This window comes from Sarcophilus harrisii, chromosome 5 (genome assembly GCF_902635505.1).
Source record: "Sarcophilus harrisii chromosome 5, mSarHar1.11, whole genome shotgun sequence".
Classification (NCBI taxonomy): Eukaryota; Metazoa; Chordata; class Mammalia; order Dasyuromorphia; family Dasyuridae; genus Sarcophilus; species Sarcophilus harrisii.
The window spans coordinates 188,033,710-188,050,136 of NC_045430.1; the positions used below are offsets into that span (position 1 = coordinate 188,033,710).

The 16,427-nt window shown below is 38.6% G+C and overlaps 1 protein-coding gene across 4 annotated transcripts in view; it reads left to right on the forward strand.

Moving 5' to 3' along the window:
- Positions 1-8,620: 8,620 nt before the first annotated feature.
- Positions 8,621-16,427, forward strand: part of UBN2 (ubinuclein 2) — a 103,856-nt gene continuing 96,049 nt past the window's right edge. For 2 of the 4 annotated variants that reach the window (XM_031939158.1, XM_031939159.1), the window contains exon 1: positions 8,622-9,381. In XM_031939158.1, the coding sequence (XP_031795018.1) occupies positions 8,902-9,381 (480 nt within the window). In that variant the 5' untranslated portion in view covers positions 8,622-8,901. Of the gene's footprint in view, positions 9,382-16,427 lie in introns of all 4 variants that reach the window. The other 2 variants (XR_004229703.1, XM_031939160.1) reach the window with 2 other exon arrangements.

The window sequence follows — 16,427 nt, forward strand, 5'->3', positions numbered from 1 at the left end:
AAGTCTTTCACAGTTGGTCATCTTTACAATATTGCTGTTATTGTACACAATGATCTGGATTTTCTCATTTTGCATCTGTTCATATAGATTTATGTGTTTTTTTCTGGAACTACTCCCCTTATCAGTTCTTATAGTAACACTCTATTACAACCATTTGCTACAACTTGTTCAGCCATTCCCCAATCTATGGAAAGATTTTTTTTTTTTTTTTTTTTTTGCCACCACAAAGAGAGGGGTGTATGTGTGTGTATGTATACATATAGGCTTGTTTCCTTTTTTAAAATGTTTGGGATATAGACCTGATAATGCTATTGCTCGATCAGAAGGTATGAACACATTTATAAACTCTTTGGCCATAGTTCCAAATTGTTCTCTAGAATGATTAGAGAACTTCGCCTATTTTTCTTTATCCTCTACAGCATCTGTCATTTTTGATAGATGTCTCTTACTAGATCTTAACCTGAATAGGTAGAGAAACTGGTCACTAGATGATTAATACTATTAAACTCTGCCTAAAAAATATGCTTCTTTTTGTAATGACAAGAAACTGGAAACTGAGTGGATATCCATTAATTGGAGAATGACTTAATAAATTATGGTATATGAATGCTATGGAATACTATTGCTCTGTAAGAAACAACCACCAGGATGATTTCAGAGAGGCCTGGAGAGACTTACAGGAACTGAGTTATGCTGAGTGAAATGAGCAGAACCAAGAGATCATTGTACATGGCAACAAGATGATTATACAATGATCAATTTTGATGGGTGTGGCTCTCTTCAACAATGAGAGGATTCAAACCAGTTCCACTTATTCAGTGATGGAGAGCCATCTACACCCAAAGAAAGAACCTTGAGAGCAGAGTGTAGAACACAACATAGCATTCTCACTCTCTTGTTGTTTGCTTGTATTTTGTTTTCTTTCTCAGTTTTTCTTTTCCTTCTTGATCCAATTTTTCTTGTGCAGCAAGATAACTGTATAAATATGTATACATATACTGGATCTAACATGTATTTCAACATATTTAACATATATTGGACTACCTGCAAGCTAGGGGAGGAGGTGGGAGGAAGGAGGGGAAAATTTAGAACAAAAGGTTTTGCAAGAGTCAGTGTTGGAAAAATTATCCATGCATATGCTTTGTAAATAAATAAATGGATTTTTAAAGAAATGGGCTTAAGGTAGGCAGGACTTGAGGTATATGATATAAGGACCTTGATGTGAGCTGTGGCATAAGGATTGCATCATTAAAAGAGAAATTTGAAAGACCTGTCAGTTTCAGAGGGGCTCATTACATATGTGCTAGGTTTCAGATTACTGAAGATAACCGTGGAAAGATTGAACCTGTGTTCAAATACTTGCCCAATCACTTGGACACTTTAACTGTGGGCTTCAATTTCTCACCTGTTAAAATGAGGGGGTTGGGCTATGTTCTCTTCCTTTGTACTTCACTAAATACATATTTATCAAGATTCTAATTCTTATCAATTACCTCTAGGCCACTCTCCTTTCTTCAGTGAGTTTAGTGTCTGACTCACAGTTTTTCTTTCCTGACTTCTGCCCTTATAGGAGACTTCCACATATATACTGAGGCTCTTTCAAACCTCTCAGTTCCTTCCATGATCCCCTATACTCCAGCTATATAGGAAGATGCATTAAGTGTTTCACTCCTGCATTAATAATCTGATCACAAAGGCCTCATTTCCAAAATATATAGAGAATTGACTCTATAAGAAATCAAGCCATTCTCCAAATGACAAATGGTCAAAGGATAATGAACAATTTTCAGATGATGAAATTGAAACTATTTCCACTCATATGAGTATTCCAAATCACTACTGATCAGAGAAATGCAAATTAAGACAACTCTGAGATACCACTACATATCTGTCAGATTAGCTAAGATGACAGGAAAAAATGATGTTGGAGGGTATGTGGAAAAACTAGGACACTGATGCATTGTTGGTGGAGTTGTGAATGAATTCAACCATTCTGGAGAGCAGTTTGGAACTATACTCAAAAAGTTATCAAACTGTGCATACCCTTTGATCCAGCAGTGCTACTACTGGGCCTATATCCCAAAGAGATACTAAAGAAGGGAAAGGAACCTGTATGTGCCAAAATATTTGTGGCAGCCCTGTTTGTAGTGGCTAGAAATTGGAAAATGAATGGATACCCATCAGTTGGAGAATGGTTGGGTAAATTGTGGTATATGAATGTTATGGAATATTATTGTTCTGTAAGAAATGACCAGCAAGATGAATACAGAGGCGCCTGGAGAGACTTACATGAACTGATGCTAAGTGAAATGAGCAGAACCAGGAGATCATTATATGCCTCAACAACGATACTGTATGAGGATGTATTCTGATGGAAATGGATTTCTTCAACAAAGAGAAGATCTAACTCAGTTCCAATTGATCAATGATGGACAGAAGCAGCTACACCCAAAGAAAGAACACTGGGAAATGAATGCAAACTGTTTGCATTTTTGTTTTTCTTCCCGGGTTATTTTTACCTTCTGAATCCAATTCTTCCTGTGCAACAAGAGAACTGTTCGGCTCTGCACACATATATTGTACCTAGGGTATACTGTGACATATTTAACATGTATAGGACTGCTTGCCATCTGGGGGAGGGGATGGAGGGAGAGAGGGGAAAAGTCGGAATAGAAGTGAGTGCAAGGGATAATGTTGTAAAAAATTACCCAGGCATGGGTTCTGTCAATTATTTTAAAAATTAAAAAAAAAAAAAATCTGATCACAATCTATTATCCCATCTCTCCCTCTGCCTTGCAACTCCAAACCTTCAAAATGAAGTTCTGAAACCAATTCTTTCACTCCTCAGTTCTTTTTCATCAGTCTCACTTCTTCTACTTGCTATATTCTTCTCACTCAAACCCCTGGGTGAACCAGCTCAACTCTACATAGTCCTTTTTTTCTTGAATCCCTCCCTCCTTTATCTTATCAAGATCTTGCCTTCTCATGCCTCAGCCATGGATTACTCCTACTTTGTTGCCTTTGTTCTTACTCTCATGCATCTGAGCCAAGGTGGAAAAAAAAACTATCACAAAGCCACACTGATTTGGCCTCCTGTTACCGCACCTGCAGATTATCTGAATCAAGGCAATTCTTTTAGACTTTCCTAATTCAATCCATTTTCCCACTAATTAATAGTACCTTTTTCTAAATCAATCTATGTCCAATCCTTTGGCTCTCCCTCACCCTTTCAATAGGGAATTTTGCCTCATCTTTCACTGGAGAGATAAGCGTTCTCTCTCATTCCTTCATTTCTCCTTCACTCATCTTGCTTGTCAAAGCAACATGTCCAAACAATCTTATTCCATCCTGTGTGTTTTTCAGTATCTTGTCCCTTCTAAAGTCACTCCTTGTCTGCTAGCTGTTTTCTACTCTCTACAAATATAACTCTATTTCTCATCTTCAAAAAGCAGCCTCTTGTCTATGCCTGTAAAGCTCTTGCACACGCCTGTACCATATCTCTCTCCTCTGTTGTGGTAGATTTCCTTGAAAAAACCATCTATAATTGGGCTTCCACTTTCCTTCTCATTCTCTCCTTAACTGTTCACAGTTTAGTTTCCAACCTCTTCTTTCAACCAAAACTGCTGATTCCAAAGTTACTTACTAGGTCTCTTAATCACCAAGGCTATTAGCCTTCCCTTAGTCCTCCTCCTTCTTGACCTCTTTGCAGCCTTTAACAATGTAGATTAACACCTTCTCTTTGACTTTCTCCTCTTATATTTTCTTGAAAGACTCTCTCCATTAGTCTTTGGCCTACTTGATCATTTTTTCTCCTTTTTGAGATCTTCATTCAGCTCATGACCACTAACTACATCAAGTCAAATGAAATAATATCTATAAAGTCCTTAGCACAGTGCCTGGCACTTAGAAGGTACTTAATTGTTCCTTCCTTCCCTAGTCTGTCCTGGGTGCTCTTTTTTCTGTCTAGATTTGTTTTAGAGATCTTATTAGTTCTCCACAAATCAATTATCTCTATGCTAATCCAATCCAATTAACATTTGTCAGTACCTACAATGTGCTAAGCACTAAAGACAGTCCCACTTTCAAGTAGTTCACAAGTTAAAGGGAGAAGAAAACTACAGAAAAGGAGGGAACAGCAAGGGCTATCTTGTTCTGAGGAGTTGAAAAAATCAGGCAGAGCAACAGATGCAGAATTACGGGAGTCCCAAAATTCAAAGTTTGCCCTTTATAAAAGCTTATAATCAAAAAACTTAACTGTTCTATACCAACTAGCTATATGACAAGTTATATGACCTCAACACTTCAATTTTTCACCTGTAAATGTGGGGATAAAACATACCACCTATCTCTTCAGGTTCTTGAAAGAAAAGCACTTTATAAACATTAAAATGCTATATAAATGGGAGCTATTGTTAGCTTTAATGATTGGGTAGTAATACTGACACCTAGTATCAGAATACCATAAATTGTAGAAGGGGGAAGGTAGTAGAGAGATCAGGAAAGGCTTCTTTTGGACGGCAGGCTTTTAACTGGGACTTGAAACTAGGAAGGCTTAGAGATGGAAATGAGGAGGCAGGATATTCCAGGGACAGCACACAGTCAAAGAATATGCCTAAAGATAATAAATTGAATGTCCTGTGAGAGAGACAAGATAGTTTCGCTAGATTTTGGAGCACATAGAGGAGATGGTTTTTAAAATGGGGAATATACAAGAAATGTTAAGAAGGCAGAATTGACAGAACATTGAGGGACTGGATTTGGAGGGTGAGAGTGAAGAGCTAAGGATGGCATCTAGGTTTGAAGTCTGTGTGATTGATGAGAGGATGGTGATGCCTCAAAGTAATAGGAAAATTAGAGAAACATCCTGAGCTCTATGTAAGGGAGGCTAGGTCCTCTTTTTTCACACCCTTCCCACCCAGTATCCTGAAGATGCCTGATTTTACTTGAGGTTTTACAGACTCAAGCTCAGGCTTACCTCTAGGTAGGACATATACTCATGGCCAGTCACTGGAAGTCTTACATGATGCCATTTTCATAGACAAGAGTGAGCTGGAATCTCTTTCCTTCTACCACAAAATCCAAACCAGAAGGCCAGGTAATGGGAAAAGCCACTACCAGCATGGATGCCTTACCTCTCTCGTCTTATTGTCTTTTTTCCTTGGCTCTCAGAAGACCAGTAAATAGGATGAGCTACCATTATTGGGATGTACTCTGTTCTCTTCTCCCCAAACCTTCTTGCCTTACTCCCCTGGCTAGGCTGTTCCCACACCATCAGCAATGGCCAGGCATAAGAGTACCCTACTCCTTTATCTTCCTTGTTGCCTAGGCTGCTCAACTGATCATACATTTTGAATGAGATGGAAATCAGCAATTCCATTTCTTTTTATGAGATAGAGGACTGCCAGGCCTTCCTATCTAATGTTTGCTACCACCTAAGATCCTCTAGGACTTGCCATATGCCTCCAAGCCCTATAGATCCCCAGGATTGTCATTTTGACAACTAAATTTACAGACCTACAGGCTTTAGCATTTGTAGTCCAGGTGCATGTTTAGAACTTCTAAATATATATGTTAAGAAGTTGAACTTTCTTTTATGTGTTGTTTTCCTAATCAGAGTGTGAGCTCTTGTGAACAGGAAATTGTCTAATTTTTTCTGTTTATATCTCCATACTTATTACAGTCCTTGCCATATAGTAATAAATCTTTTTCACATTTAATTCATTCATTCATAATGTGGGAGAAGACCAAAGAATTATTCATGTTTTGCTGCTATTATACTAAAACAAAAAATATTGTCATCACTATGTCACCACATGGCCGGCAGCAGGCTCCCCAAATTCCAGTCAATTGGAATTAGTAATGGCAATTCCAAGAGGGGTTCTGTATGGTACTTTTCTGGCATTCTAGGGGTACCTTTGAGGGGTTGAGGACTTATTCTCTAATGCTCTTGGTTTGAATCCCCATCAAAATTATCCAATCCTCCCCAAAATTATCATTTGAAAAACATTTAGTCAAGTTAGTCTTAAGTAGCTTTAAAACGGACATTAATTAACAGGAAATCACTTAGTACAAGTCAAGGAGTATTCATTGAGCTCTTACTCAATGCTAGGTAGATGTTGGGTAGTGTGCTAAATCCTAAGGATATGCTTTTTCACCTACTCACTTTGACTCCATGCCACAAAAATTATCCCTATTCTACATAGTGGGAAACAAAAATTTGATATAAAGATTAACTGATTTGCCTGTGGTTAAACAGCTAAATATTTATCCAAAATACTGTGATATACTTTTCTGACAAGTATATGCATGAGGGGAAAGTGGCCTCAAACTTAGAGAGTACAAAGGGACAACTTAAGAGCTCACATTCATGGGATATTCAAGAACTTTCCTTTAGTTTGCTGGGCTCCTTAGTAGAACTCTGAGTCTAGTCTCTTCTTGGTTTTAGATCAGATATCTGGTCTGATGTCGTTTTACTTCATCTTTCAAAGATTTGCATAATTGGTCTACGTCAGGGATTCTTAACCTGGGATTTTTGAACTTATTTTTTAAGTACTGTGTATTTCAATATAATGTTTTCTTCATAATACTTTTATTTTATGCATTTAAAAATATTATTCTAAGGATAGAGTTCCTCAGACTACCAAAGAATGTCAAAGACTGTCTTGACACAAAGACAACTAAGAACCTCTGGTCTAACTTCTTTTATTGACTGAGCCATTTTCTCACCTAGTTAAGATATCAAGCTAAAACCTGAATGGGACAATTACAAATTCACTCTTACATAAGTATCCTTTTATCAAATAGCCCCTAGAGGCCAATTCAACTTGCTATATTCTTAATACATTCATGGTCTATTTAAACTTTCTAGGCCTTTACCAAGAAGTCCTAAATTTCCCCTACCTTTTTTCTTTATTATGAAACATTTATATTACCTTTTGTGTACTTATTTCATTTGTTCTTCATAACAACTTTCTGAGGGGTTCCTACAGGTATTTCTATTTTAGATCAAATGTCATTGGTAGAGGGCAGAGGTGTAAAACATAGGGCAGGCGCATATTAAGGCACACTCAACTCTATAAATCGGAATACAATGGAGTATAGATAATATATGATTTTCTAAGCCCTTAAGTAGAGATTAGGGTATGTAAGGTTCAATGGACCTCTTTTCTATATGCGTTTTATACATTGGTTCAGAAAACTCTTAATGAAGCAACTCCCTCTGCCAATGTAGTAATAGCTAGTTTTGCAAGAAATAGCTTGTGGTACTTCTTTCACTCCTTCAGCCACCTACTTCTTACCAAGGAGCCTTCCTCTCTGCTCTGCTCTCTTGTTCTGAGACCATTTTCAAGTCTGAGAACTATCATCTCTTAGTTCTGCCACTAATCCTTTTAACTTTCAGTAACAAACTGTAGCCCTTCACTCCCACTTTCCTTTGTGCAGTACAGTTTCATTCATTAGAATGAAAGCTTAGCACACTACCTGACTGCATCATAAGCACTTAATAAATGCCTATTGACTTTACTTGTATTAGCCCGGTAATTGTCACTTAAGTGCTTAACAGTCATGTCAAAAAGCATTTATTGAGCTCCTACTAGATGCTAAGTACCCGAGGATACATTCGCTTTTTCACTTACTCACTTCGACTCCACACCATAAAAATTATTATCCCCATTTTATATAATGGGAAAGTAAAGTTCAATGAAGGTTGCTAACTTGCCTAGAGTTAAGCAGCCTGGACCCAGGTCACTGATGAATTCAAGTGCAAGGTTCTAACCAGGACAACTCATTGCCTTCTTTGGTTCTAGATGGACGACTGTGGGGGAAATCGCCGTCAGGCAGTTTCCTCTACTATAGAATAATAAGCTGGGTAGGCGTGAGAAGCGGAAAGGAGGGGAAGTGAGTGATAGGGGGTCGGGAAGGAAGCGGCTACGGGAAGCAGCGAGCTGGAAGAGGAGGCTGGGAACCCGCTACAGTGGAGTGGGCTGTTCAGGGAGCCAGAAATGCGGATCTAGACCCCCGAGCTGCTACCGAGCATCCTCTTCCCCGGGCAGCGGTAGGCAGAGAAGCCCGAAGCAAAGGCGCTTGCGCCTGTCCCAGAGATGTGTGTGCTGGAGCCAGCTCGGACACGAAGTTACAATGTCAGTTTGAACTTTAATCCCTCAGAATCTGGCAAATGCGAATAAATGTGTTGATGGCAATTTTTCCCCCTGCTTGTTAAAACATTACCAAGACATTTCTGTATCGCCCACAGACGAACCTCTCCTCTCCCCCGTGCCCAAAGCGCACAGGACAAACGCTCGACAGAGGCTGAAGAACTCCAGCGCCATTGCTGGCTAGTTCTCGGCTCGGATTAGAGGTAGTAGAGTACGGCAATCAGCGACAGGTTCCTTCCTTCATTCACGGGAGGAGGATGAGAGGAAAAGATCTTCCGGAAACTCGGAACCCTCCCCTTTTAAGGCGCTAGCTGCAGAAAGAGCCGGCAGCGTCTCTGTATCCCGGGCAACCCACCGGGCCTATACGTCACTTCCGTGGAGCTGTCCTGACTCCTGACCGTTGGGAGGAAAGAGGAACGCTGAGCAATAACAGCCACGACGGTGTACGTGAGCGTCTTTTCTGTGCGCATGCCCACGCAGAGCGGCCTGCTTCTATTTATGTGGGGGATCCAACATGGCGGCCGCAGCGACCCGAGCGATGGCGGTAGAGCCGTTCAGAACATAGTGGGGGGGGGAGAAGGGGAAGAGTTCTTTTTGGGGGGGCGGCGGCGGCGGCGGCGGCGGCTGTGGCTTGGTGCAGGGAAGAGAAGCAACGAAGGTAGGAAAGAAGGGCAGATAGCGAGCCGGAGAGGCGCGCGGCAGGTCGGTCGACTGGGGAGGGCCGGAGCCGTGAGGGGAGACAGTGAGGATGGCGGAGCCGCGCAGGGTGCCGTTCATTAGCCTGTCACCCGTGAGGCGGCGCGAGCTCGACTTCCCGGGGCCGGAGCGTGAACCCGATTATCCGCGGGAGCCCCCGCGCCTCGAGCCGCAGCCATATCGCGAGTCGTCCGGGCCGGAGCCGCCGGTGCCTCGAGATGCCCACCCCCGGTCGGAACCTTTGAGACCGCAGCAGGAGAAGCCGCCCGCCCCGCCGCGTGAGGGCAGCCGGGCTGAGCAGCCGCCTCAGCCCCGCGAACCCCCTCGGCCCGAGCCGCCGCCGCTGCCACCCCCCCAGTTGCACCTCCCGCCTCCGCCGCCGCCGCCCCCGGCTAGGGAAGCAGCCGTCCGGGCCGAGCCGCCGAGGCCTCTGGGGGAGACGGTGCGCCTGGAGCTGGTGCTGAAGGATCCCACCGACGAAAGCTGCGTGGAGTTCAGTTATCCGGAGCTGCTGCTGTGCGGAGAACAACGGGTATCGAACAGACTCCCTCACCGCCGTCCTCAGCCTTTCCTCCCTCCCTTCCTTCGCCTCATCCTCCCTTCTTTGCATCTTTTCCTCTCTCCCTTCAGTTTCCTCCGTCCCTTCATCTCGTTCTCCCTCCTTTGCATCTTTCCCTCCCTCCTTTGCATCTCTCCCTCCCTCCTTTGCATCTTTTTCTTCCTCTTTTACATCCTTTCCTCCCTTCATCTCTTCCTTTCTCCCTTCATTTTTTCCCTCAATCTTTCACCTTTTCCTCTCTCCTTCCATTATTTCCTTTTCCCCTTCATCATTTTTCTCCTGTCACTTTTCCCCCTCTCTCCCTGCATCTTTTCCCCTGTCCCTTCCATCTTTTCTTCATTCCCTCCCTTCTCGACTTCCCCTCTTAACTCGGGTGGGAGCAGCCAAGATATCCAACGTGTGGGGCTGGTGAGGCTTCTGTCCATCCCACACCATCCTAGAGTGGGAAAGAGGTGGGCCGGGAGCAGACCACACACCTCGAGGACAGCCTTGCTTTGCTTCATTTCCCTGAGATCCCCCAAGGTTATAATAACACACCATGACTGTCCTCTCCTATCCTGAAACTTGTATAGTTTGGCCTTTCTTCTTTTGACTCGCCAGACTCCGAACGGACAAAATTGTGCCCTATGTTTTTAGATGTCCGGCTTTTTCTAAGAGTAAGAAAGGAAAACGTTGAGGAAGGACACTTCCTCCTAACCCTGAAATGAGGCAGAAAGAATGAATAACCTTTTTCCTCATCAATTTGTTTTGCATGTGCTAGATCCCCAAAATTGCATGTATGGGTGTGTAAATGTTTTTTTTTGTTTGTTTGTTTTTTTTTTTTTTGTATTTAAGGAGTTATGCAAGTAATTTAGTCCAAATAATTTGCCAAAGACTAGGAATTCCACTCCAAGGAAATAGTTGGAGGACATTATCTAGTTACCTTCTCTAGTTCCTTTGGGTAAAGCTCAAGTTACCCATTATGGGACTTGCTTAGTTGGTAATTGAGGCGTGGGAAGATACTTATCTCCTCTTCCATTTTACTTGGCATTTATCATCATCATCATCATATTTATTTTTGGCTGGATATAATTATTAATATAAAGATCAGGGGGGGAACTGTAATTGACCATCATTCTTTTGGCAGGTGATTTTAGTTTGAACTTCTTTCATGTTAATTTCATTTTGAAATGTAGTAATCTTGTTTTTAATGAAATTGGTGAACAGTATGGTTTTGTGCGTGTCATATATTTGTGGCTCCGGAGTGGTAAAAAGCCACTATGCTGAGTGTTGAAAATCCAAAGACTATATAAGAAATGCAAACGATTACATGTGAAATAGCCCATGCCCTCAAAGAGCTTTTATTCTTAAAGGATTGCTATAACGTGCATAAGTAAGTAAATAAAAAGTGATAGCAATGCTAATAATGGAAGCAGGGGTTCAGGAAAGGCCTTATGGAGGCTATGGAGCACCTGAATTGTGGTTTATAGGAGAATGGGGATTTTAGGCAGGAGTTCATGAAGACTTACTAGTATAAAGACAAGAGATAGGAGATGAGATATCCTGTGTGGACTACAGTTTAGGAGGCCAGTTTGACAGAAACTAAGATTATGAAAAGTCAAATAAATCAAAAAAAGATAGGGATTTAAACGACAGGTTGAGGATTTTGTATTTTATCCTAGATACAATAGATAATGAAGGCTTTTGGATTGGGAGGTATATGTTGAGTAGAGGGGGTAGGGCGGAGAATATATAAACATGGTCAGATTTGTTTATTAAGAGGTATCAGTTTGACAGTTGTGTGGAGGATACATTGGGGATAGAAGAGATGGGAAGCAGGGAGGCCAGTTAGAAGGCTTTCCTACTATTCCTGAGGATGGTGATCAAACAAAGGATTGTATGAACACGAGAATGAAAGGGAGGCAAGTTTGACAGGATTTGGGAACTGATGTAATATGAGGTGGATGGACAAGTCAGGGATGACTCTAGGATTAGGAATTTGGGCAAACAAAAATATGATGTTCCATCAAAAGAAATGAGAAGGTTTAAGAAGGAAAATAGGAATTCTCATTTGATCATATTAGCCATTACAATGCTTATTGGACATCTTTGATAAAATCTCAGATATAGTGCTATTAGTAATAATGAAAAAATAATTATTGATTATTTAGAATTTATATGAATTATTTTGATTACTCCAGTAGTTTATCATTATTTAGAATTTGCACAGTTTATTTAGAATTTATGCAATTTAGTGGTTGCCCAGAAACTGGGGTCTAATAACTTACTTCATTACTGGATTTCTTGAGTGTTGTTTGAATCTACACTTGGCTTAATGGTTAAAGTAAATTTTCATAACTAGGCGATTATTATTGCTAACTAATACTATTAGGTTGTATTTGTTTTATAATCTGATTAATTCTTTTGGCATTATTCATGATTGTAATTTGTTCTAGGTAATTTTACCTAGAACAGGATTTACCTAACTGTTCAACCAATCTGAATTGTTGAGAAGAGTTTGAACTCAGCACTGAAGAAGAATGTTAGTTAGGAGGGAATTGTAGTTTTCATTTTATAGATGAGGAAACTTAGCTTTGGCAAAATATTTAGCAAATACACAACGCTAGAATTAGAATCTAAATCTCATGGATCCTGTTACAGGGCTCTCCTCCATTTCATGATTTTTAAAATATCATTTCTATGTTTAGATTTACTTAAATTTGACGGATTGTGTTATCTCTTTTCCCCCATTAACTTTGAAACTTTGAGATTGGGAATATTAAAAAGCAAATATAATTTGGACTTTTCAAATTTAAGTAAATTTTCACTTCTCAAATTCCAGAGTTTCCTCACCCTCTACCCATTTTAAAAGAAGCTACTGTGTGTAAATTAATGTGGATAATAACTTGGTAAGACCTCTTTCTACGATATGTCATATATAGTTATTTGATCTGGTTTGAATTTAAAATTTTTTCTTAGCTAAAATGAAGTGCAGCTGATTCTCAGTAGAAGGATTCACAGTAGAAAAATGATAGCTAAATGATACAGTAAATGGAGCAGCAGGCCTGGAGTCGAGAGGACCTGAGTTCAAATGCTCCTCAGACACTTAATACTAGCTGGGACCCTGGGAAAGTTATTTAACTTCACTTGCCTTGCCTCCTGCTCTTCAAAACAAGGAAAAGGAAAAAAAAAAGATGGAAGTTTCATTATGAGCCATATTTTACCATTGTACTTATGACACAAAATTAATAATAGTTGTCTGTTGAATATTCTAAAGTAAATGAGAAGTACAAAGGAAAATATTTTTTATGCTAGACTGGCTAGCTCTGCTATCTTGGTAAGTTATATCATTGCTACTATCATTTAATGAAGGGTAGATAATCCATTTTTTGGAATTTTTTTTCTACACCATCAGAGTAGTTGTTTATTCTGTCTGGGGGGGAAAAAGCCATTTTTGTTTCCCCTAGTAGATACATATTAGAAACATAATTCTTATATTTTGCTGAGATGACATGTTGTTTGTCATGTAATACTAAATCTTAAATACATTTTTAAAAAATACATTACTCTGTTGCATAGAAGGTAGACATTGGATGATTTGTTGTGCTCAGGAAATGTCATTATTAAAAAAGAGAGAGAGAGAGAGAGCATTTTTCATATCCACTAAAGTTGTTGTAATTGTTTAAGAGTAAGTCTCTTTTTTTTTTTTTTTTTAAAGAGTAAGTCTCAAGAGGGAGGACAATAAAAATCAAAATGTGAATAATAGAATTTGATTTCTTAGTCAACAAAACAGCATCTCAAGAAATGTCCAGATGTGTTACAATATTTTCAATATAAAATTCACTTAAATTCACATTAACCTAAAATATATTATCTTGTACTTTTGGGTACAAAGACTTCAGAAACATTTATGCAGCATAAAAAAATTATTAAAAAAAGAGTGAAATGCTGAGAAGATTTAAACTCCAAACATCTAGGAAGCCTGGGAAAAGGATATGATAATATATATTGCTTGAGAAAACCATCAATTATTGTGTTTTCATTGTTCTTCAGATACAAAACGTTTATATGTTAAAACCTTGGCATTCACACACAGAATCCCCTGCTCCTGTGCTGCCTGTTTTATTTTATCAAAAGAAAAAAATCTAGGATTTGTTCTCGTGTCAGTACACTAATCTACTATATTGTACAATGTTAATTGATACTCATGATAATTTCGATGTAGTTCAAGAGCCTCCATCATTAGTGAAAGAATATTATATTCACAATATTCTACTTTTGTTCAGTCAGTTCATTTGTGTTCAACTCTTAGTTTCTCGATAGACAATACTGTCAGTGGCAAAGATTTTCTTGGCAGATAGTGGAGCCCTTTGCTATTTCTACTTAGTTAAGACTAAAAATGTATATATCTTTTTTTAAAAATATCTTTTTATTTACAAGTTGTATGTATGGATAATTTTACAGCATTGACAATTGCCAAATCTTTTGTTCCAATTTTTCCCCTCTTCTCCCCCACTCCCTCCCCTAGATGGCAGGATGACCAGTAGATGTTAAATATATTACAATATAAATTAGATATACAATAAGTATACATGACCAAACCATTATTTTGCTGTACAAAAAGAATTGGACTCTGAAATAGTGTATAATAGCCTGTGAAGGAAATCCAAAATGCAGGCAGGCAAAAATATAGGGATTGGGAATTTAATGTAATGGTTCTTAGTCATTTCCCAGAGTTCTTTTGCCGGGTGTAACTGGTTCAGTTCATTACTGCTCCATTGGAACTGATTTGGTTCATCTCATTTTTGAAGATGGCCAGATCCATCAGAATTGATCATCATATAGTATTGAAATATATAATGATCTCCTGGCCCTGCTTGTTTCATTCAGCATCAGTTCGTGTAAGTCTCTCCAGGCCTTTCAGAAATCATCCTGTTGATCATTTTTTACTGAACAATAATATTCCATAATATTCATATACCACAATTTATTCAGCCATTCTCCAATTGATGGGCATCTACTCAGTTTGCAGTTTCTGGCCACTACAAAGAAGGCTGCCACAAACATTTGTGCACAATGTATATATCTTTTAGAGACAATTTAAACAAAGATTGAAACAAAATAGATTTTTCTGTTTAGTTCTTAACCCTGTGGTAATCAAAGCAGTCTATTAACCCCAGTATCCATTCCTAATCATTACAGTTAATTGAGGTTTTATTATAAAAATGACAATGTAAGAGACTAAAGTGTTAATAAAAAGGAGTGTTTTATAAGTTTTTGGAACAAAATTACTGGCTATTACATGGCATACTAGGAGTGTTTAACCTTGTAAGCCAAGTTATTTAACAGATGAACTTGAAAATAATGTTAATTGTGTTAGAAGAACTTTATTTCATAAGTTGTATCTCTGAGTCCAATATATATTACTTTTATTTCCTGTGTAAGGGAAGACTTGTTTTTTTTTGTTTAAAAATTTTAAATTTATAAAACTGTTTTTCTGTTTGAAAGAATTTTAAATCAAATTTGAAGATCATTTGATTCTTTTATCCCCTAAAGCAGTGGTTCTCAAACTTTTGTTTTCAGTATCTTTATCCTATTAAAAATTATTGAGGATCTCTCCAAATTGTTTTTGTTTATCTGGGTTATATTTGTAGACATTTACCATATTGGAAATAAAAACTATTTTTGAATTTGTAGACCCTCTAAAAGGGTTTCAGAGATCCCCAGGATTCTCTAGACCTTACTTTGAGAACCACTGCCCTAAAGGATAAAAGATTGTTTGACAAATTTCTATATATAAACAACTGAGTTCTAATTTCTTTTTAAGATTATCTGTCAATTAAGTAAACATTTAAGTGTGTCATGTCCCAGATAGTATGGGAGATGCTGGAAAATCAAAGACAAAGGAAAAAACCTTTCCAAACCTCAACATAGTTTAATAGAAGGAAACAACATGTACGTAGTATATAGGCATATACAGAATAGATATACAGGATGGTTTTCAAAGGGAGGCACTGGTACCTGAGAGGTTTAGGAAAGACCTTATTTGGAAAGTGACACTTGAGCTAAATCTTGCAGAAAAAACTAGAGATTTCAAAAAAGTAAAAATAAAATTGATGTGATAAAAGTGCATTTTAAGTATGAGGGCATGAACTTAGGAGATAAAATGTCATTTGTGAGTAACATCAAAAAGAAACTAATTTTATTGGAGCAGTGTACCTATTTAATTAGCCTGGAAAGGTGGTTTGGAATCTTGTTGGGAAGATCTTTAAATGCCAAATATAGTTTATATTTGATTATGGAAATAAGAGGGAGCTACTAGAATTGTGTGAAGAAAACATAATAAGATCTACTTCAGGAAAATCACTTTGGCAGCTATATGAAAGATAAAATACAGAGAAGCAAGACTTGAAATAAGTAGGTCAGGTGAGAGGTGATAAGGACCAGAATGAGGATAATGACTGGGAATAGCTGTGAGAAGTGATTTGGAGATAGAAATTACAATTTTTGGCAAGCAATTGGATGTGTGGTGGAGGTAAGCAAATGTGAACAGTTAAGGATGACAATAGTGTTGTAAATAACTGGATGACTGGAGGGATGAAAGTACTCTTGATAGAAATAGGAAAATTTAGAAGAGAGTTGAGTTTTGGAGGAAAGATAATTAGTTAAATTTAAGTTTGCTACATTGCATTAAAGTTGAAATATCAAATAGGCAGTTTGCGTCTGGAACTCTGAAGAGAAAGCAGGATTAGAAATTCTGGGAGTCATCAACAAAGATACATGAACTCATGAGGTCATGAAGAATAAAGAATCTAGAGCAGGGGTGTTTAACCTTGGATGTTGTTTTTTGTTATAGGTTTTGGTGATGTGTTTTTGTTGTTGTTATGGACTTCTTTCACAGTCTAGTAGAGGCTATGGACTTCTTAAAATACTATTTTTAAATGCATAAAATGGTATACGTAGGATTACAAAGGAAATATATTTATTAAAAACAACAAACCAAGTTCATGGATCCTATCTTCCTTCTTCAGTGAGAATCC